This window comes from Eretmochelys imbricata, chromosome 5 (genome assembly GCF_965152235.1).
Source record: "Eretmochelys imbricata isolate rEreImb1 chromosome 5, rEreImb1.hap1, whole genome shotgun sequence".
NCBI classification, from domain to species: Eukaryota; Metazoa; Chordata; order Testudines; family Cheloniidae; genus Eretmochelys; species Eretmochelys imbricata.
In genome coordinates, this window is record NC_135576.1 from 95,249,380 (window position 1) to 95,271,050 (window position 21,671).

The 21,671-nt window shown below is 39.7% G+C and overlaps 1 protein-coding gene across 4 annotated transcripts in view; it reads right to left on the reverse strand.

Annotated features, from left to right (window-relative positions):
* The window catches only part of VPS13A (vacuolar protein sorting 13 homolog A), a 285,176-nt gene that overhangs the window by 237,902 nt on the left and 25,603 nt on the right, over positions 1–21,671 (reverse strand). For all 4 annotated transcript variants that reach the window (XR_013346200.1, XR_013346201.1, XM_077817554.1 and 1 more), the window contains exons 8-13: positions 12,339–12,398; positions 12,004–12,084; positions 11,444–11,501; positions 4,737–4,864; positions 4,354–4,460; positions 2,903–3,074 (exon numbers count right to left, since the gene is read on the reverse strand). Coding sequence is in view for 2 of the 4 variants with exons in the window: in XM_077817554.1 (XP_077673680.1) it covers positions 2,903–3,074; positions 4,354–4,460; positions 4,737–4,864; positions 11,444–11,501; positions 12,004–12,084; positions 12,339–12,398 (606 nt within the window). In the remaining 2 variants the exon portion in view is untranslated. The remainder of the gene's footprint in view (positions 1–2,902; positions 3,075–4,353; positions 4,461–4,736; positions 4,865–11,443; positions 11,502–12,003; positions 12,085–12,338; positions 12,399–21,671) is intronic.

The window sequence follows — 21,671 nt, forward strand, 5'->3', positions numbered from 1 at the left end:
CAGGGCACAAGACATAGTAGTCCAACATACTGGTTATTTCTGCATGCCTTACATATTACCCTCTGAAGACATGATTAGTATAAATACTTCACTGTCATCTCCAACTGTTAGTTCCACTCCACCTTACCTTTAAATGGTCTAGACTTTTAATAACTTATATAACCTAATAAATAGTAATACCAGGGTAATCAATTATTTTTGTCAAGGTCTAAATTTCTTGGTCAAGGTAAGTCAAGAATCCAGAGAAAATAATAAAAAAATAATAAGTAAATAAAGAGATTTTGGAGTCCATTCGAAAGCATCTGGCAGTCCAGATTTGACCCAGGGTCTACCTATTGGCTACCCCTACTAATACTTGAGATGATCCCTACACGAAAAATTCATCTATTAATGATACTACCTTCTGAAAACAATCACAGTGTACATTTTTATAGTGTCTTTCAGCCAAAAGTATTAGAAAACGACAAAAATGGATGTAGAGAGGTCTCAACTGGCGATTGCAGCCAAATGGTATGGACTACCATGAGCCATGAAGAAAGGTTAAAAAAACAAAACTAGAAAATCCCCATTCAAAAGGACTATGTGATTTACAGGGTTTGTAGCTCAACTGAGCTCAAGAGATATTTAAATCTGTGTGAATTTTGAAACTGGTTTGTGCAAAAATTGTATTTTGGAATGAAACCATTTGACAAGTAGAGAACTCCTAGGTTGCAGAGTAGTGAAGGAGAAAAAGATTAATATAACTGTCAGGAAAAATAAGATTATTGGAAGGGGAACATGGCCTCCAACTGGTTTCTACTCTTGACACACCCTTACAGAATTAACATTACAATGCAATTGTCATTTAAAGGATATATTCTACTAACAAGAAATGCAATAAAAGAACCATTTTTATATGGGTTTTTTTAGATGAAAGCTAACCTAACACTCAAATTAAAAGCTGGATACACTTTGTAATGGACTCTGTTAAAAATTAACACACAAGTGACCTAATAAATCTAGTTATTTAAAGTAGATCTTTTTTACACTTGACATCGGGTGAGGAAAATATTGGCTGGAAGAAAGACAGCTCACGGCACTATTTCAACACCATCTTCAAAACAAGTTTCATAGTACACTCTTTCTAAAATAGAAGATAAATTTTTATCTAAGTCAATTATCTTTTTAAAACTAACAGAGTAACTAAATCACTCGTCTTTGTGCCTCAATTGTATCAGCTCATGTTCTCTCACCTCTCATTCCAAGAAGTTAACAGAATATGACTTATGGTTGCATAATGATCCATTCAGCTTCAAGGGACATAGCGACAGCACAGTTGCCTGATGTTGATCTTTACTATGCTTATGTTTGTGCATGTACTTCATGAGATAGTTACTGCACTGAGCTCAAATTAAGCTCTATGGCAACATCATAACAGAAGGCAGAACATCACTGTGGGTAAAGGAGTAGAGTACGTACAGGTAGGTGACTTAACTTTTCATTTGTTTAGTTGTGTGGGTTTGTGTCAGGTATGTCATAAGTATACAGTAACTTTAACTGCTTCCAAACTAAATTATTTATTAAATTTCCGATATATTTTTCTAAAAGCTTATGAAGGGACAGGAGGACTATGCAAGCTAGAGATGGCGGTGCTGCTTACATAATATTGTATCACATCAATAGTTGCATATGCACCATTATGCATCTTCTCCTCTGTAAAGTAACATGACAGAAAAAAGTAGCTTCTGATAAAGGCTGTGCGCACATCCAGCCCCAATCAGACATTTAAATGCACGGTTGTAAATTTTCAATTACAATGTGAATCAGCAGCTAAATATGACTAACTCCAGTTTTTGTTTTTTAAGACTACCCATTACAACAGACCTATTCACGACCCAGCTCCTCTACTAATTTTATGTAAAGACATTTAAAAAAAAAAAAAAAAAAAAAACTGTCAACAATGAAAAGTGGCACTGCTATGGCCTAATTTCAGCCTAATTTCAAAAATATAAGAGAAACCAGACAACACTACACAGAAAATTGAAAGGACAAAGATATTGACTGGATTTCCCTACTAATTGGTCTAGCCACCACCCCTCAAACCCTAGGAATCACCAAGCATCTCCATAATTTATATTGCACCATAGGCACAAATAGTGCTTTACAGATACAGAAAATGGCAAATTCTCTAAATTACCATCTAAATTACACAAATAAAACACACAGAGGCAACACACAGTTAGCAGGAGTGGCAGAGAAGAGATAAGATATATTACTTAATTTTATTTATATATAAATATATATAGTGCAACGGGTTAAAAAAAAAGAAAAAAGATCAGTTCATGGAAAACAGGTGCATCAATGGCTACTAAGCTAACGTGGTCAGGGATGCAACCCCATGCTTGAGATGACTCTAAACTTCTGAATCCAAGAAGACAGAGGTGGATCTTTCCAAAATTGTTCTGTTCTCTATACCTCCCCTGAGCTCTGTTATCGACTACTTCTGGCGACAGGATACTGGGCTAAATGGACTACTGCTCTGACCCAGTATGGCAGTTCTTACATAAAATGCTAATAACTATACTCTTATACTTTGTTATATAGTGCATAGGTCTTTCAACACAATCCAAGCATTTCATTTTTGAAGGCAAGAACCAGAGGAAAACACCACTAATTTTCTTCACTCTATTCATTAATTTAAGGACTCAGTCTATAACCCTTACTCAATGTAATTAGTACCACTGTACTACTTACAAGGCATATTACTAGTCAATTTGAATAAGGTTGCAATATCAGGCCTTTAGTAAGTTTTACTGAATTTTACTACTGAATTTCTGACCATCTTTGTCTGACCATTTATATCTAAGAAATTAGCAAGATATTTCTAAGTTTTGGTGCTCAATATCAAATGGAAAATGCTAACCTCTAACAATTTTACGATCTCTTCACTAGGGTTCTTTGATGTTATCTTCATTTTATACATCTCTTTGTAGTTCTTCACTTGTTTTCTATGGTGTCGAATGTGTTCCCATGACCACATATTAAGCTTGGGTTGAACATTTACTTCCAGAATACCATTAATAATGTATTTCCACCTAATGCAAAAACAAATTAAAGTGTTTGTTATATACCAGTAAAAGTTAAAAGCACTTCTTTCCACATTCCACACTGACCCATCTCCAAACAGAACCAAGTTGCTCAAGGGTGTAACACCTTGTCAAATACCAATACTCTGGTCCACCAGAAGGGTATCACTTAAAGGTTACAGTTTTTTTCTCAGAGGTTAATAGGTTGCTTTGTCCTAATCCTTTGAAGTACAAGTGTTTTCTGCAAACCTGTGGGGAGCTTTTGAAAAAAGTGCATGCTACTTTATCTTCACCGCCACACAAAAGATCTAAGTATTTATAGCTAACGGTAGTATTCTTCAACTAATGACCTCCAAAGCCACACTGGAGTTTCATCCACAATCAGAGTATAGATACCAGAATGCTATCAAATTCAGAAGTTTCTAGAAATGTGCTGCTCAAGACAACAATTGCAAGCTTTGAGTAAGTATGCTGTATTTACTGTATCCTAGTCTCGCAACAATTCACTTTTTTTTAAAAAAACTATAAAGTACTAAAAACCAGAGCACAGTTGCACAAACCCTTAAACTCACAGGCAGAAGAGAGTGAGTGTAGATCTACACAGGATAGTATACTCAGAATGACAGCTGCAGTACTGTAAATCCTCTTTAACCATATCCTAGCTACCTAAAAGTGAGTTCTGTCTCCTGGGGTTTACAGTTGGCCTTGATATATAGCAAGGAAAGCAGTTTGCATGAATTCATTTTGGTTTGTGGATGTGTACATGTCCATTATAACATCAGGTATCCATTCAGATCAGTTCCTCCCTTGTAAGCTAAAAATATATTGAAATGGACAAGAATCAGTGTATTGTCAGGTTTCAGAGTAGCAGCCGTGTTAGTCTGTATCCGCAAAAAGAGAAGTAGTACTTGTGGCACCTTAGAAACTAACAAATTTATTTGAGCATAAGCTTTCGTGAGCTACAGCTCACTTCATCCGATGAAGTATTGTCAGCATTATCAGTTTCATGGAAACTGCAATGGTAACAGATAAAAACTTGTAGTGTGATGCACTGTTAAAATCACGATACACTCCAAGATGCCACAAGCTAACTTGGTGGGGGAAAGGATACAGGGAGTGTAGGGGGAGAAGTAGATCTACAAAATGTATAAAGTAAAACTCAGATAAGCAAAAATTTCTGTGGGGAATTTATGCAACACACTCATTTAAAGAGGAAAACTATCATCAGAAAATTATTTCAAGTAAACAATTTATAAAAATTTATTTAAAAGCTTTTAAGAGATTTTACCACTTCTTGGCATTGTTGTGCAAAGGAACATCGGGTCTGTACTTCCGGTATGGCAGATTCCGGGTCATCATATCAATAGACTCAAGGAGCTCCATAACACTGAAGTACTATGCAAAATATACCAAGTCAAAATGTTATAATTTGCAAAAAGACAGAAACACAATATAAACCAAAATGTCTCCAAAGCAGAATTGTTTAAGGTCAAGTACACTATAGGGTTCAAAGAGGTCTAATTTGGTAGGTTCCTTTTAATAGAATATTTCCTTTCAGTAACTTTTTATGCTATTTATTATTTCTGAAAAACTCAGAAGAAGTTCCAGACTAATAAATCGACTGATATTTTTATTGAATCAAACAACTGAATCTCACAAAAGAAATGTTACCTGTGGTTTATTGAACTCAATGGCTATATCCTGTAAATTTACATCTAAGTTCATTTTTGGTGAAGAAAAGTCAAAATCAGATCGAGGATTCATACGGAGTTTGGCTTTAGCGGAAATTGGACGGAATACTAGAAAATAAAATATTAGAAAAAAATGTGAATTAAAAGAAACTGAAATGTGAAAACAAGTAAGTTATTTAATACAGTCTAATATTCACGCAGGATAGACTCCACTGAAAGTTACATCATGCCACTCACTTGAAACACCACATTTCAGAACATAAGGATTGTATTACGGCAACTTAAATATACTGTACTCAATTTGAACTGAGCCAAACCCCAAACCAGTGGACATTTGAAAGGGAATTTATTTACAAAATTCTCCTCAACAGAATCACAAGTCAGGAATTTCAAGAAGTAATCTCAATTTGCAGGAAAACTTAAATTTTATTTGCCTCTTATGATGCCGAGTTCTCTATTGCATTAGGAAAATCATTCAACCATAATATTTATTTCACTACACCAATTATTACCATATGACAAGTACTATTCTCTCGAATTTTTACTCGTGATCTCAATTTGCACCAATATATTATAGACACAAAGCTATTCATTGCTTTGAGTATGGTGTATCTGCACGGATATTAATTTCACTAAATCTTCAGTTCAGCAAATTGAAAGTGTCAGCAAATTATGAAGAAAATGAAATACTGACAACTGATGAAAATAAACTTTGGTAAACTCTTTCATATTCTGTCAGCTGTACTTAAAGGGATGAACACACATGATAGACTTAGATTTGAAGCTTAAGGTGCGAGTACAAGTAAACATCTACATCATATTGACACAGGATCCAGGGAAGTACTAAGGAGGAGCAGTAGAAAACTAATAGCTGTCTAAATATTCAGGGCAGGTTTCTATTCATTACGTGGCTCCCGATTCTGCAAGCTGCATCTGCATAGGTAGAATGAGGCACCTTTGTGGATACAATTGCATACTTGGGACCTTAATGAAGGTTCCAGGATAACAGCATTAAAAATGTGAATGCCAACATCCAACTATTGTACACAGAATCCAATTAATTTATTAATCTTGTCATTTGACAGTGACCTGCAAATCTCTTCACAAAATTCCTTCATAACATGTTGCCTACTCCTCATTTAAATTGGCAGTTGGGGGCATCCAAACACATTTTACAGTAAGATTTGTAGGTTACTTTTTAAAAGCCATGTTTGGGGTAAGACTTTTTATCCATTCCTGTATGTAGTCTTAGATGTTGATTACTTGCAGCTAAAACTGAGATATAATACATACCTGTATGTATACTAAAGATAATTTTCTCCCCTTCAATGGAATTTTTCTAAGACTGCTTATATTACACAGAGTCCAAAGCCAAAAAAGCTATCATGTACAGCCATTTCTGCTACATTTGATTCTGGAGAAGATGTCTTCTGTACATCTTCACTCTCTAGATCTAATCAAGGAAGAGGCACCTGAGCAATGGATTTGCCCTAGTCCCATTATAGGAGGTGGGGTAAAAGGATCAGAACTGATACACAGATCCAATATCACCCTTTGCTGCTTCTCTGTGTCTTGACAACTGAGCCCTTAGATGGTATCAAGTATCAGGGGGTAGCCTTGTTTTTGTGGATACAGACTAACACGAAGTCCGGTGGCACCTTAAAGACTAACCATGGTTTCTATACAAGATCCAGGTCTCTGGGAACTGGTGTTACAGCTGGATCCGTTGTCACAACCAGGTGCTTCTTAGCTCTACTGCCAGGTAATGATCCTCTACTTTGTTCTGATGCAACAGGAGCCAAGGAAGTTCTTGTTTGTGGAATGGCTCAGATTTCTGATCCATAAGTTTTGGGTCTTTTCCAATAAACTTATGACATTTAGTCTTGTCCACAAATTCATTTGTCACCAAAGCTGGTCTATGCCCTTTCTCATAGCCAACCATACTGTCCAATTGCAAGGTTAAGCTGCAAGTGCCTCCCAAAGGAGTAAGGCTTGTAACCTGTTCTGTCTCTCCATTTGTACTCTCAGGATAAAGGTGCTACAGATGAAACAGCTGGAGGGTGAATGTCCTTCTCTGAGGGAGGTAAGAGACCATGTTTGTGCATCCAACACTGGAAAAAGCAAAGAGCAAAAGGCGCAGCATTTGAAGCCTAGTTATCTGATCTTCAGATCCACCATGAGATCTTAGTCCAGAGCCGAAGCTTATCAATGCTACACAATTTATAATAAAAACTAATTTACTAAGCTATTATAACCCTATACTAAGTAACTGCATAACAGTAACTATTTAAAAAACAATAAGAAGTTATCTAAAAAACAGAATTTTGAAACTAGCTTGGCACGATCTAAAAGGCACTATCTGGACCCAAGGTCCAGAGTGATGCCTAATCCATCACAGTTGGCAAGTGGAAGGAACTGAGATGGCTGGAGAGCCTGCCCTCCCTTTTACAGCCAACAGGAAGGGGCACGTGAGCATTCCAACAGGCACCGCTAGTCAGGTTCCAACATCTGAGTTGCACACAGCTGGTGCAGCTCATGAGTGGGAATATGCAGAAGCCACTCAAAAAAGAGAATTTAGAGTATTCAGAGAAACAACCATCTCCTTTGTTATTCTAAATGCCCACAGTAAGCAGAGATTGTATACATCATACAGTTTCAAGCAGTTTTCTGAGGATATCTATGACATAAGCATAAGGCACCAGGACTCAACACAAGTAACTTTGACTGATAAATAACAACAGAAAATTATTCCATTTTTGTACAGTGTATTATTTCCTTTTGGAAGGTAGTTATACATTCAAAATGATATACTTTCATGGCAGTATCAAATAATCTATAACAACATATGCTAAACATCCCTGTACAGTTAAAATATAGTTGTTACGGTCATGCCGTTGTGATTGCCAAGAAGCAACAAAAAAATTTAAACCATAGCAAAATGTTAAATGAATGGAGTATAAGTTTCAAAACCCCGTGAGAACACTTTCAAGAAAGAAACCTAAGCAGAAAGCTGAAAGATTTGCCATTCTTTAAGACAGACTGCATGGCTGCTCTGGAATATCTACAACCACAACAAGAAGTAAACTTGTATTTTCGAAGGATTATTGCCATGACAGACCATAACAGCACTAAATGCTTCGCAATGTAGCATTTACAGTCAGGGCTAGCTTTAAGATTTTGGAGAAGACAAGCAAGATGATTATTAGGATTACTTTCAACACCAATACCAGCCTCATCTGCTGTAGAATTGCTGCCCACCTGTTTGAGTAGTTTTCAACATCTGAAGATTTTTTAAAATGATAATTCTTCAAAAGCATCTGTTGGAGGGTTATATATGCACATACTGGTGAATTTTAGGTTATTTTCTTTACCTTCTCTCCAAGTCTACAGAATCCAGAGTGAAGAATGATATTAACACTCAAAATGGCCACCCCCATACCCTTATAGACTTCAAGGTCAGAAGGGACCATCATGATCATCTAGTCTGACCTCCTGCATATTGCAGGCCACAGAACCTCACCCTCCCGCTCCTATAATAGACCCCTAACCTCTGGCAGAGTTACTGAAGTCCTCAAATCCTGGTTTAAAGACTTCAAGTTACAGAGAATTCATCATTTACACTAGTTTAAACCTGCAAGTGACCCACGCCCCAGGCTGCAGGAGGAGGTGAAAAACGCCCATGGTCTCTGCCAAACTGACCCGAGGGGAAATTCCTTCCTGACCCCAAATGTGATGATCAGTTAGATCCTGAGCATGTGGGCAAGACCCACGAGGCAGAAACCTGGAAAAGAATTCTCTGTCTTACTCAGAGCCCTCCCCATCTAGTGTCCTGTCTCCAGCCATTGGGGATTTTTGCTACAGACAGTTTTGTCATCCCATCCCCTCCGTAAACTTATCAAGCTCAGTCTTGAAGCCAGTTAAGCTTTTGCCCCCGCTGCTCCCCTTGGGAGGCTGCTCCAGAACTTCACTCCTCTGACGGTTAGAAACCTTCACCTAATTTCAAACCTAAAGTTGTTGTTGTCTCTCTCCCTGGTATTTATTCCTTTATACAGAGTATAATTTATCATTTATACACAGTAATCATATCTCCCCTCAGCCTTCTATTGGTTAGGCTAAACTCTTTGAGTCTCTCATAAGATAGGTTTTCCATTCCTTAGATCATTCTAGTAGCCTCTCTCTGCACCTGTTCCAGTTTGAATTAATCCTTCTTAAACATGGGAAACCAGCATTGCACACAGTATTCCAGATGTCTCACCAGTGCCTTGTATAATGGTACTAACACTTCACTGTCTCTACTGGAAATACCTCACTCGATGTATCCTAGGACTGTATTAGCTTTTTGCACAGGCTCATAGTCATGCTGTGATCAACCTATATACCCAGGTATCTCTCTTTCTCTGTCACTTCCAACTGGTGAGTCCCCAGCTTATAGCAAAAATTCTTGTTGTTAGTCCCTAAATGCATGACATTGCATTTTGCACTATTAATTTTCATCCCTTTTCTATTACTCCAGTTTACAACGTCATCCAGATTCTTGTCTGTTATTCCAGTCCTCCTCTGTACTGGCAATACCTCCCAACTTTGTGTCACCCACAGATTTTATTAGCGCACACCGACTTTTTGTGCCAAGATCAACAATAAAAATGTTAAATAAGATCAGCCCCAATACCAATCTGAGGAACTCCACTAGTAACCTCCCACCAGCTTGACCTTTCACCTTTCAGTATGACCCATTGTAGTCTCCCCTTTAACCAGTTCCTTATCCACCTTTTACTTCTCATATTAATCCTCATTTCCAATTTAACTAATAATTTCCCATGTGGAACTGTACCAAATGCCTTACTGAACTCACCTGACATTTCTTTCAAACTTAAAAATATACAGGACATCAGCCATGGAAATACAATAAGATAAAGGAGAATATGTAACATTAACTAACCTAAAAGTTTATGAATATCTGTCTCCTCTTGTTCCCTCATTTTCCCTACCTTGTTTTCCAACTCTTATCATTTTCTTCCTCCTCCCTTCCATCTGACCATTTTCCTTATTCTTCTTTCCCTTTTAGCTCATCAATCTTCTCTCCTCTTCCTTTTTGAAATCCTTCCATTTCTCTCCTCTAACTAAATTATTTTTGACTCACCTCTGTTTTTCTCTTCCACATACTGTATTGTTCCTTTTCTATTTGCTCCTCTTTACACTTGATTTCTGCCCTCTTTGATCCTTCTATATTTCACAACTTCTTCTCCTTCCCCTATCCACATTGTCAAGGTCTCTCATGATGCCTCCTTTCTACTCTTACATGGGTTCATCCTTCCTCTCTCTCATAGGGTCTCTCCTGTCTTCCTCCATTTGTGAGGGGTTATTGTAAAGTATCCCAGTTATTTGCTATCTGCTAGGGATACATCCAGAAGCCCAGTGTCCAGTACTGCGGTACTTCTAAGTTCCACAAAGAAAGACATGGAACTTGGCTGTAGTAGTCCCCACAACATCATGACCGTCCATCCCTACCTGGCTTTACTACTTCTGAAGGTGTGGGGGATTAAGGGGGTCAGGTTCCTTGATCCTTTGGCTTCTCTGATGTGCCAGCAAGGGAGCTCAGAGCTCCACCACTACTGCTAGGGATTGCCCTGATAATTCCACAGAGAGGCGAACAGTCTGAAAAAAGTTCACAACAGGCCTTAAAGCTGTTGGAAACTACCTGAGTAGTCCCTCTTCCAGCCTCAGAACCCAGGGGAACCCATAGTTGCAGGCCTCACAGACCAGTCCTGGGTGACTGTAAAAGAACAAGGTGTAGGAACAACTGAATAAGCTACAAACTGGTACTTTTGTGGAGAGTGGGGGAGACACAATGAAGCTTTTCACCTTGATGACCCTGTAACCAGTTAACATTATAACTGCAATTGTTTTGAATACTAAAAATAGCCAAAAGTATTGTTGACATTTAGAAGTTACAAAAATTGACAATTCACATTTGCAGGCTCCAAAGGCAGACCTTGCCTTTGGTTGTATTCTTCCTTCCGCAAATTTACCATGAGCATACCTCTCAGTAAGACAATGTACGAAAAAGCAAATTTTGTGCAACAGACTAACTGTGGGATTCACTCCTTTACAATTAGTGATGCTCCTCAAAATGAAGTACAAAAGAAAAATATGAACATGAGATCACAGTACAACTAATAGAACAATGCATTTTTACTGACTGACACTTATGGGTGGCTGCTACTGTACCTTTTTTCAAAAAAAATAAAACACCCTCAATACAATTTAGTTAACACTAAAACTATTGGTCCAGCATCATACAGAGCTGTATTTTCTTCATTTAAGTGTTTATTATTACTGTTAAAGCTTTTGTTATTTTAAAATTCAGTTCATCTGTTATATGAACAACAAGGAATGGTAACATTAAATGTATGGTTTATAATTGCTATCTATTTTAGTTCTTAAGCAAAAACATTTCTATAGAATAAATTTACATGCTGTAATGCCTATGGCAAATGTAAAGACACAAATATAACATAGTCCTCTATTGCAGAAAGAAATTAATCAGTGTTTTGGAAGAGAGGTGTGATATGTTCTTTAAGTTCTTAAATAAAAGTAAAAATTTCATTTAAAAATAAAGTACTTTTAAAATAAAAGTGAAATAGTCGGTTAAGTATTGAAAGTACAGAAAGTGAAAGAAACACTTACCAAAATCATAACCTTCTGGAATCATGTTGTGGCAGGCAACTCCATGCTTTAAATTATTCTATTTTTAAAAAAAATAAAGTTTGAGAGCTTCATTTTCACGTCATGACAAACACTTCTATATAACAAAGGATAAAATATTTTTTTAAATGTGTTAAGAAGAAATAGTATCTCTGAAACCAGAATATATTTTAAAACAAGTCTGTCTGCCCTCAATTTAAATCTATAAAATCCTTCCATTAAGGACATAAGATTTTAACAACCATGTAATGAGTGAACAACCATCACCACTCCATCATACAGAACGCACTGGTAATTTTAAGTGACTTGGGATAGACTGAGAAGAATAAGTTATACCACAACATATTTGTGGTATGCTAATCTAACATTCAGTATTCTTCCAATAAAATAGTTACTAACATACAACCCAACCCTGCAAATAGCAAAACTGCCTGTGATTTTAATCGGAGCAGAACTGGATCTCTAATGAATAGGAACTATATTGAACATTTCACATCATGAAACATGGAAGTACAGGATACACTATGTCACCTTTGACTTACCAAAGATTCATCGTAACCTCCATGGTAGAACATCACTGACTTCACATTCCAGTAAGCAAAAAAGTTATCGAGACGTACAAGCTGAAAATAAAACCGAATGCTTATGAAGTCAAATACACTGATCTCTTTCAGTACTTTCCATTATTTTTAGTTTTTTCATGGATATTAAAATGGCCAAATGCTCCACAAACAGACATACACACTCTCTCTCTCCAGTTTTGATTACACAGAAATAGATGATCTCTTTTACCTAGCAAAAACATAAACCCACAGGAGCTGGCTCCTACTCCAGTAATGTTTTGTTATAATGACAGCATTCACTGCCTATATTTTACCTTATAGAACAACTTGGAAGCTTCATCATGTAAACATGGATTCCAATTTTGATCTGAGGTCTGAAAAGGAAAAAAGGTCTAGACTTAGTACAATCAAATCACAGAGTCAAACAGACCACACAACAAAAGAAAATACACTATGGGCCTAACTCAACACCCACTGAAGTTAATGGGCATGGGCAGTCTTTCTGATCTGTTTGTACACCACCTAGTATTATGGGACACCTGCCTATCGCTGGGATTCTTCAGTACTATGAAAGCTACTACAACTACTACAGGAGTCTTTCCAGTGATTTAAGTAGACCAAGCTTTCAATTTCTTAACTGAAACTATCAGACTACATCTTCTGTAGGTCTATATACCTGCAATGACTGTCAAGCTCCACTCATGAACCAGAAATTAGCAAGGTGAAGTTTTCTACAGGGTGACCTCAATTTTTTTTCCTGATATTCTTTAGGCAGCTTCTGTGGAAAAAGTACTCAAGGGCTCCTGTTTGTGGTTTTAGTGGTAGCTGCATGCAGTAGCTTGAACCAGTAAAAAGTTCATAGTTTGTTGATAATTCCCCATTTTTATATACAATATGATGCCAGCTCCAGGAGAGGAGTGCTGTGGGGAACAGCTTTTACTCAGTACACAAATACCATTTTTGTCAGCAGATAAAGTGCAATTTTCTAAAGTTTTTCTACGAAGTATCCTTAAAAAGTATGTGTCTAGAAACAAAAGACGTATGTTAGCATACTGATTTCACTAAGCATTTGCCCTGCATGAAATTAAATTCTATTTACATAGAAACTTCACATTTATGATCTACAGAAGCTGCTTAATCAGAACAGCTCTACAGACAGCCTACCATCCCTATTAAGTAGCCTCCCAGAATAAAGACAGCACCTGCCATGAGAGAAGCAACAATACCTTCTCTCCACCCCACTGGAGTGTGTTGGTTTCTTAAGTACTTAAAGTTCATATCCTATTTCAGTATTTGTTATAGTCCTGTTTCAACACTAAGTAGATAAAAGCACACAAAGGAACTATTAGTACATGTCAACAGGATCCATCCACGTGCACAGTTAGTGCACAGCAGACTAACGTGGGGTAGATTTACACCGCACCTTGATGAGAACTAAATGTTCATGTAGACAAGCCCCAAGTGTAATTGCAGCCTCAACTGTCTGTCCCTCCTCATTTGAAGAGTGAAGTTGCAGCAGCAAGTCATGCACTGGGCTATGATGTGAGTCTTTCCCAGGCACATCAGCAACCTATCATGGGCATCTGTCTTGGGAAATACAACTGAACAAGACGTGCATCTTTTGAACCTTCTGTGCAGTTCAGGTACAATGTAGCTCCAGGAGGAAACCCAACACAGATAACTCTAAACTATGTAACTAACTATAACAAGAAACTGGATGAAAATATGCAATAACTAATTTGCAGACACACTAGGTACTTCCTTTACCTCTCTGCGGTGGCAAAGAAACTGAGGCGATCAAGAGACATGCTCTCTTAAAAAGACAGAGCCAAATGATGTCATCTTAAGTGTGATGGCAATCCTGCATTCCCCAACACACACATCTTTTCTATGCAGGTTCATAGCTTAATACCAGAGATGCCAAATACCATAAGTGGGAAATCAAAGAGGCACTCAAAAGAGAGGTTATTTCCTTTATAGTAACTGGAGTTCTTTGAGATGCTTTTGCCCACCCAGATCCCAGGTAAGTGTGCATCCCATGTGCACAAGCTCACAATCTTTGAGCCAGCAATGTCTGTTGGGGCTGTGCACATGTCCTATATGCCTTCAGGCCCCTGAACAGGTAGATCAGCCACAACTACTGCTCAGTTCCTTCACCAATACAGAACATCCAGGTAAAGGACTCTTTATCAGTGGGGAAGGACGACGGGTCCTGGGATACCTGTGAAGAAAAGACCCTACAAGAATTCCAGTTACTGTAAGGTAATTAAACTCTCTTCCTCAAGCATTTGTCCTCAGAGATCCCATGACAGGTGCTTAGCTAGCACTTACTTCTTAAGGAGGTGTGTGCGTGTGACAGTCCTACCTAAATAATGACCTGCTGAAATGAACACCTGGATTTGGAAGCGGTCACAATGGAGTAGCAACTGGTAAATTTAGGAACAGAACTTCAAGTAGCTACCCTACACAATCTCAGAAATAGGGGCTCCACTACAACAAGCTGCCAATGTCAACTGAGCCCTAGTAGAATGTGCCCTAACTCCTGAAGAAAAGAGTAGTTTATTCAATGCATAGGATATCTTAATGCACTCTGAAACCCACTTCAAGGGCCTCCAAGAGGCAGCAGCCCGATCCTTAGATTTGCCACCTACAGCCACAAAAAGCCTGACTGATCCAGGAAATTGCTTCATTCTAGAGCAGAGGTGGGCAAACTACGGCCCAAGGGTAACATCCGGCCCACGGGACCGTCCTGCCCGGCCCCTGAGCTCCCGGCCAGGGAGGCTAGCCAGCCCCTGGCCTTTCCCCCACTGTCTCCCCTCCCCAGCAGCCACACCGCCGTGCAGGCAGAGCTCTGGCCCGCCGCTCCTGTCGGGCAGCGCAGCAGTGTGGCTTGCTCCAGCATGATTAGGGGGCAGGGGGTTGGATAAGGGGAAAGGGGTTCTGAGGGGCAGTCAGGGGACCGGGTGCAGTTGGATGGGGCAGAGGTTCTGGGGGGTGGGGTAAGCAGTCAGAGAACAGGGGGAGTTGGATAGGGGGTGGGGTCCCAGGGGGGCGGTTGGGGGAGGGGGGTTGGATGGGTCAGGGGTTCTAGGGGGCAGGAAGTGTTAGGATAGGGGGCAGGGGGCCAGGCTGTTTGGGGAGGCACAGGCTTCCCTACCCGGCCCTCCGTACAGTTGTGCAACCTTGATGTGGCCCTTGGGCCAAAAAGTTTGCCCACCCCTGTTCTAGAGAGAGAAAAGGATATAGCCCTGCTTAAATAGAGAGTGTATGAAGTTTGGTCTCCCCAGAGAGAAACGATGCTAAGGGAAAGATACCAGCAAATAAATACATTGATTTATATGAAAAACAAACATTCTGGGTAAAAATTTTGGGTATGATTTGAGAGTAACCCCATCTTTACTATGTAAGGAAGACCCATTATCAAAGCCTGTATTTCATTCACAAAATTATAGCTATTAAAAAGGCATTTACATGGGAAAATGGAATAATGGACACAGTAACATACGACTCAAAGGGAGGATACAATAATAATAATAGAAGTGGCACATTCAAATCCCATATAGGAAAAGGATCCTTAATTGAACGAAATATGACTTAGTCCTTTTAGCAATCTTGATACAGAAACACAGGGGGAGCAAATAACCCCCAGATGAAAGATGAAACAGAGATTGTGGTCAAATGCAATCTAATAGCAATAAAGTCCAGACTGTTTCAGGGAAACAAGTAATCCAAAATAAAATAAACAGTTGACTAAGTGTTGAATATGCCTCTGAATAGCCCACAACAAAAAACATTTTTTTTTTTTACTGAGCTTCATATGTTAACCTTGTTAGAGGACTTTCTGCTCTGAATCCAAAAACCCAACAGCTTTTATCAATAGAATTTAACAAGCTAGTCTCCATGCTCATAGATGTACACATAGAGTACCAGAGTATAGTTCTGCAAAATTTATGTCCAGAACATTTGGAAGTGGAAGAGGTGGATGGACTGATAGGTGCATCAGGTCAGAAAACCAAAAGTCATGAACTGGAGGCTGGAGTTATCAATATTATCTGGGCCTTGTCTTGTATTTTCTTGAGGATTCCAGGGTTTAACAGAATGGGGAACAAGAGTACAGTAGAACTTTTCCCTATCAAATAAGAAAAGCAGCTGCTAATGAGCCTGGACTCAGTCCCCCTTGGGAGCAAAACAAGGGGCAACTCTTATTTGCATCAGTAGCAAAGATGACAATTACTTATCCCCTGTTTCAGGTATACCTGATTCAGAATTTAGTATTTAAAGTCTCACTCACAAGTTACTGAGCAATTCCTACTGAGATGATCTGCCAAATTGTTCTCAGCCCCTGGCATAAAAAGCCTATTAGGCTGACTCGAAAAATGCACCATTCTCCAGACAGAGAAAGATTTTTGCCCCCGCTTGTCTGTTTATATAGTGTAGCACCCTCAGACTGTTTGTTAGAATCTGGACAGTGATGCCTCAATGAAGGCGTAGGACAGTCCTGAAGGCTAAACAAATAGCTCGGAGTTTAATACATTTATGAGCAATCATGATTCCGTCCAAGACCACAAGCCCTTTATCTGGAGTATGTCTAAATGAGCTTCCAGTCCTGCTTGAATGTGTCCATCACAAGAGTCTGAGGCTGGAGATGAAATAAAACACCCTGACAGGCTGAAGAGGGGATCTATCCACAAATATAGAGAGGCCACTGGCAATAAGATTTACAAAATCATGGATAACAGAAGTCATGGGATAAGAGGGAAGGTTATCTCGTGGATTAGTAACTGGTTAAAAGATAGGAATCAAAGGGTAGGAATAAATGGTCAGTTTGCAGAATGGATAGAGGTAAATAGTGGTGTCCCCCAGACATCTCTACTGGGACCACTCCGATTCAACATATTCATAAATGATCAGGAAAAAGGGGTAAAAGTGAGGTGGCAAAATTTGTAGATGATACAAAACTACTGAAGATAGTTAAGTCCCAGACAGACTGCGAAGAGCTACAAAAGGATTTCTCAAAACTGGGCAACAAAATGGCAAATGAAATTCAATGTTAACATATGCAAAGTAATGCACATTGGAAAACATAATCCCAATTATACATATAAAATGATGGGGTCTAAATTAGCTTTTACCACTCAAGAAAGATCTTGGATTCAATGTAGGTAGCTCTCTGAAAACATCCACTCAATGTGCAGCGGCAGTCAAAAAAAGCGAACAGAATGTTGAGAATCATTAAGAAAGGGATAGATAGTAAGACAGAAAATATCATATTGCCTCCATATAAATCCACGGTTTGCCCGCATCTTGAATACTGCATGCAAATGTGGCTGCCCATCTCAAAAAAAGATATACTGGACTTGGAAAAGGTTCAGAAAAGGGCAACAAAAATGATTAGGGGTACGGAACAGCTTCCATATGAGAGAATAAGACTGGCACTTTTCAGCTTGGAAAAGAGACGACTAAGGGAGGATATGATAGAGGTCTATAAAATCATGACCGGTGTGGAGAAAGTAAATAAGGAAGTGTTATTTACTCCCTCTCATAACACAAGAACTAGGAGTCACCAAATGAAATTAACAGGCAGCAGGTTTAAAAAAAAAAAAAGAAGGAAGTATTTCTTCACACAATGCAGAGTCAACCTGTGGAACTCTTTGCCAGAGGATATTGTGAAGGCCAAGACTACAACAGGGTTCAAAAAAGAACTAGATAAATTCATGGAGAATAGGTCCTTCAGTGGCTATTAGCCAGGATGGGCAAGGATGGTGTCCCTAGCCTCCATTTGCCAGAAGCTGGGAATGGGCAACAGGGAATAAATCAGTTGATGATTACCTGTTCTGTTCATTCCCTCTGGAGCACTTGGCATTGGCCACTGTCAGAAGACAGGATACTAGGCTAGATGGACCTTTGGTCTGAGCCAGTATGGCCGTTCTTTTGTCCCGGAAGCTTGGCGAAGGGCTAACATAGTGCCCATCTTTAAAAGGAGGAGCAGGGGAAGACCAGTCAGCATGAGTTTGATACCAGGGAAGCTACTAGAGCAGCAGTTCTCAAACTCTGGGCTGGGACCCCAAAGTGGGTTGCAAGCCCATTTTGAGTCGCCAAGGCTGGAGTTAGAAGTGTCTGGGCCCAGGGCCAAAGCCTAAGCCCCACCACCCATGGCGAAAGCCAAAGCCCAAGGGTGTCAGCCCTGGGTGGTGGGGCTCAGGTTACAGGCCCCCAGCCTGGGGCTGAAGCCCTTGGGCTTTGGCCCATCCCACCTGGGGCAGTGGGGCTCAGGCAAGCTTAGGTTTTGGTCCCCCTTCCTGGGGTTATGTAGTAATTTCTTTTGGTCAGAAGGGGGTCCCAGTGCAATGAAATTTGAGAACCCCTGTACTAAAGCAATACATAAAACATTCAATCTGCAAATACCGGGAGATGAAGGGATAATCACTAGCAGCCAGCATGGATTTACTAAGAACAAATCACATCAAACCAGCTTGATTTCCTTCCATGACGGGGTAACTGGTTTGGTGGATAGAGGGAATCACAGAATCGTAAGACTGGATCTAGTCCAAGAGGTCATCTAGTCCAGTCCCCTGCATCCATGGCAGGACTGAGCATGATCTAGATCATCTCCAATGGGCATTTGTCTAACCTGCTCTTTAAAAATCTCCAATGATGGAGATTTCACAACCTCCCTGGTCAAAATTTATTCCACTTAACCACTCTGACAGGAAGTTTTTCTTAATGTCCAACTTAAACGACCCTTGCTGCAATTTAAGCCCATTGCTTCTTGTCCTATCCTCAGAAATTAACGAGAACATTTTTTGTCCCTCCTTGTAACAATCTTTTCTGTACTTGAAAACTGTTATGTCCCCTTTCAGTCTTCTCCTCACCAGACTAAACAAATCCAATTTTTCAGTCTTCCCTCCTGGGTCATGTTGTCTAAACTTTTAATTAATTTTGTTGCTCTTGTCTGGACTTTCTCCAATTTATCCACATCTTTCCTGAAATGTGGTACCCAGAACTGGACACAAATTCTCCAGTTGATATCTAATAAGCACACAGTACAGCAGAAGAATTACTTCTAGTGTCTTGCTTACAAACACTCCTGCTAATACATCCCATGTTGTAAAAATAAAAAAGCAAACATCAGGGTTACACTGTAAACTCATATTTAACTTGTGATCCATTATGACCCCTAGATCCCTTTCTGCAGTACTCCTTCCTAGGCAGTCATTCCCCATTTTGTATATGTGCAACTGATTGTTCCTTCTTAAGTAGAGTACTTTGCATTTCTCCTTATTGAATTTCATCCTATTTACTTCAGACCATTTCTCCGGTTTATCCAGATCATTTTGAATGTTAATCCTATGCTCCAAAGCACTTTCAACCCCTCCCAGCTGGGTATCGTCTGCAAACTTTGTAAGTGTACTCTCCATGCCATTGTCTAAATCATTGGATTAACATAAAGATATTGAACAGCACCGGAACCAGAACGGATCCCTGCAGGACCTCACTCAGTATGCCCTTCCAGTTTGACTGTGAAACACCGATAGGCTTGAAAACTTATGCTCAAATAAACTGGTTAGTCTCTAAGGTGCCACAAGTACTCCTTTTCTTTTTGCGAATACAGACTAACATGGCTGTTACTCTGAAACCTGTCGTTTTCCAACCAGTTATGCATCCACCTTATAGTACCTCCATCTAGGTTGTATTTCCTAGTTTGTTTATGAGAAGGTCATGCGAGACAGTAACAAAAGCCTTACTAAAATCTAGATAGACCACACCTACTGCTTTCCCCAATCCACAAGGCTTGATACCCTGTCAAAGAAAGCTATTAGGTTGGTTTAACACAGTTTGTTCTTGACAAATCCATGCTGACTGTTATTTATGACAGTATTATCTTCTAAGTGTTAGTAAATTGACTGCTTAATTATTTGCTCTATTATCTTTCCGAGTACTGAAGTTAAGATGACTGGTCTGTAATTCTCCTGGTTGTCCTTATTTCCCTTTTTATAGTTTGGCACTATATTTGCCCTTTTCCAGTCCTTTGGAATCTCTCCCATCTTCCATGACTTTTTGAAGGTAATCGCAAATGGCTCAAATATCAACTTGGTCAGCTCTGTGAGTATTCTAGGACGTATTTCATCAGGTCCTGGTGACTAGAAGACATCTAACTTGTCTAAGTAATTTTTAAATTGTTCTTTCCCCATTTGAGCCTCTGAGCCTACCTCATTTCCACTGGCATTCACTATGTTAGACATCCAACCGATACTAACCTTTCTGGTGAAAACAAACAAAAAGGTCATTTAGCACTTCTGCCATTTCCACATTTTCTATTATTGTTCTCCCTCTCCATTCTTGCTTTTCCTCTTGCTTCTAATGTATTTATAGAATGTTTTCTTGTTACCCTTTATGTCTCTAGCTAGTTTAATCTCGTTTTGTGCCTCGGCCTTTCTAATTCTGTCCCTATATCTTGTGTTACTTGTTTATATTCATCCTTGGTAACCTGACCTAGTTTCCATTTTTTGTGGAATGCAGGGGACCTAATATACTTAGACCTCAGCAAGGGTTTTGACACAGTCGTCAGATTGGACAGAGGTCTCAAGTGGGTTCCACAGGGATCTGTTCTGGGTCCGACGTTAACATCTTTATTAATTACCTAGATGTAGTTAATAGACAGGTGGGTAGAAAGTTGGCTAGATTGTCGGGCTCAAAGGGTAGTGATCAATGGCTCCATGTCTAGTTGGCAGCCGGTGTCAAGTGGAGTGCCCCAGGGGTTGGTCCTGGGGCCAGTTTTGTTCAATATCTTCATAAACGATCTGGAGGATGGTGTGGATTGCACTCTCAGCAAATTTGCGGATGATACTAAACTAGGAGGAGTGGTAGATACGCTGAAGGGTAGGGATAGGATACAGAGGGACCTAGACAAATTGAAGGATTGGGCCAAAAGAAGTCTGATGAGGTTCAATAAGGATAAGTGCAGGGTCCTGCACTTAGGACGGAAGAACCCAATGCACAGCTACAGACTAGGGACCAAATGGCTAGGCAGCAGTTCTGCGGAAAAGGACCTGAGGTGACAGTGGACGAGAAGCTGGATATGAGTCAACAGTGTGCCCTTGTTGCCAAGAAGGCCAATGGCATTTTGGGATGTATAAGTAGGGGCATAGCGAGCAGATCGAGGGACGTGATCGTCCCCCTCTATCCGGCATTGGTGAGGCCTCATCTGGAGTACTGTGTCCAGTTTTGGGCCCCACACTACAAGAAGGATGTGGAGAAATTGGAGAGAGTCCAGCGAAGGGCAACAAAAATTATTAGGAGTCTGGAACACATGACTTATAAGGAGAGGCTGAGGGAACTAGGATTGTTTAGTCTGCAGAAGAGAAGAATGAGGGGGGATTTGATAACTGCATTCAACTACCTGAGAGGTGGTTCCAGAGAGGATGGTTCTAGACTATTCTCAGTGGTAGAAGAGGACAGGACAAGGAGTAATGGTCTCAAGTTGCAGTGGGGGAGGTTTAGGTTGGATATTAGGAAAAACTTTTTCACTAGGAGGGTGGTGAAACACTGGAATGCGTTACCTAGGGAGGTGGTAGAATCTCCTTCCTTAGAAGTTTTTAAGGTCAGGCTTGACAAAGCCCTGGCTGGGATGATTTAATTGGGGATTG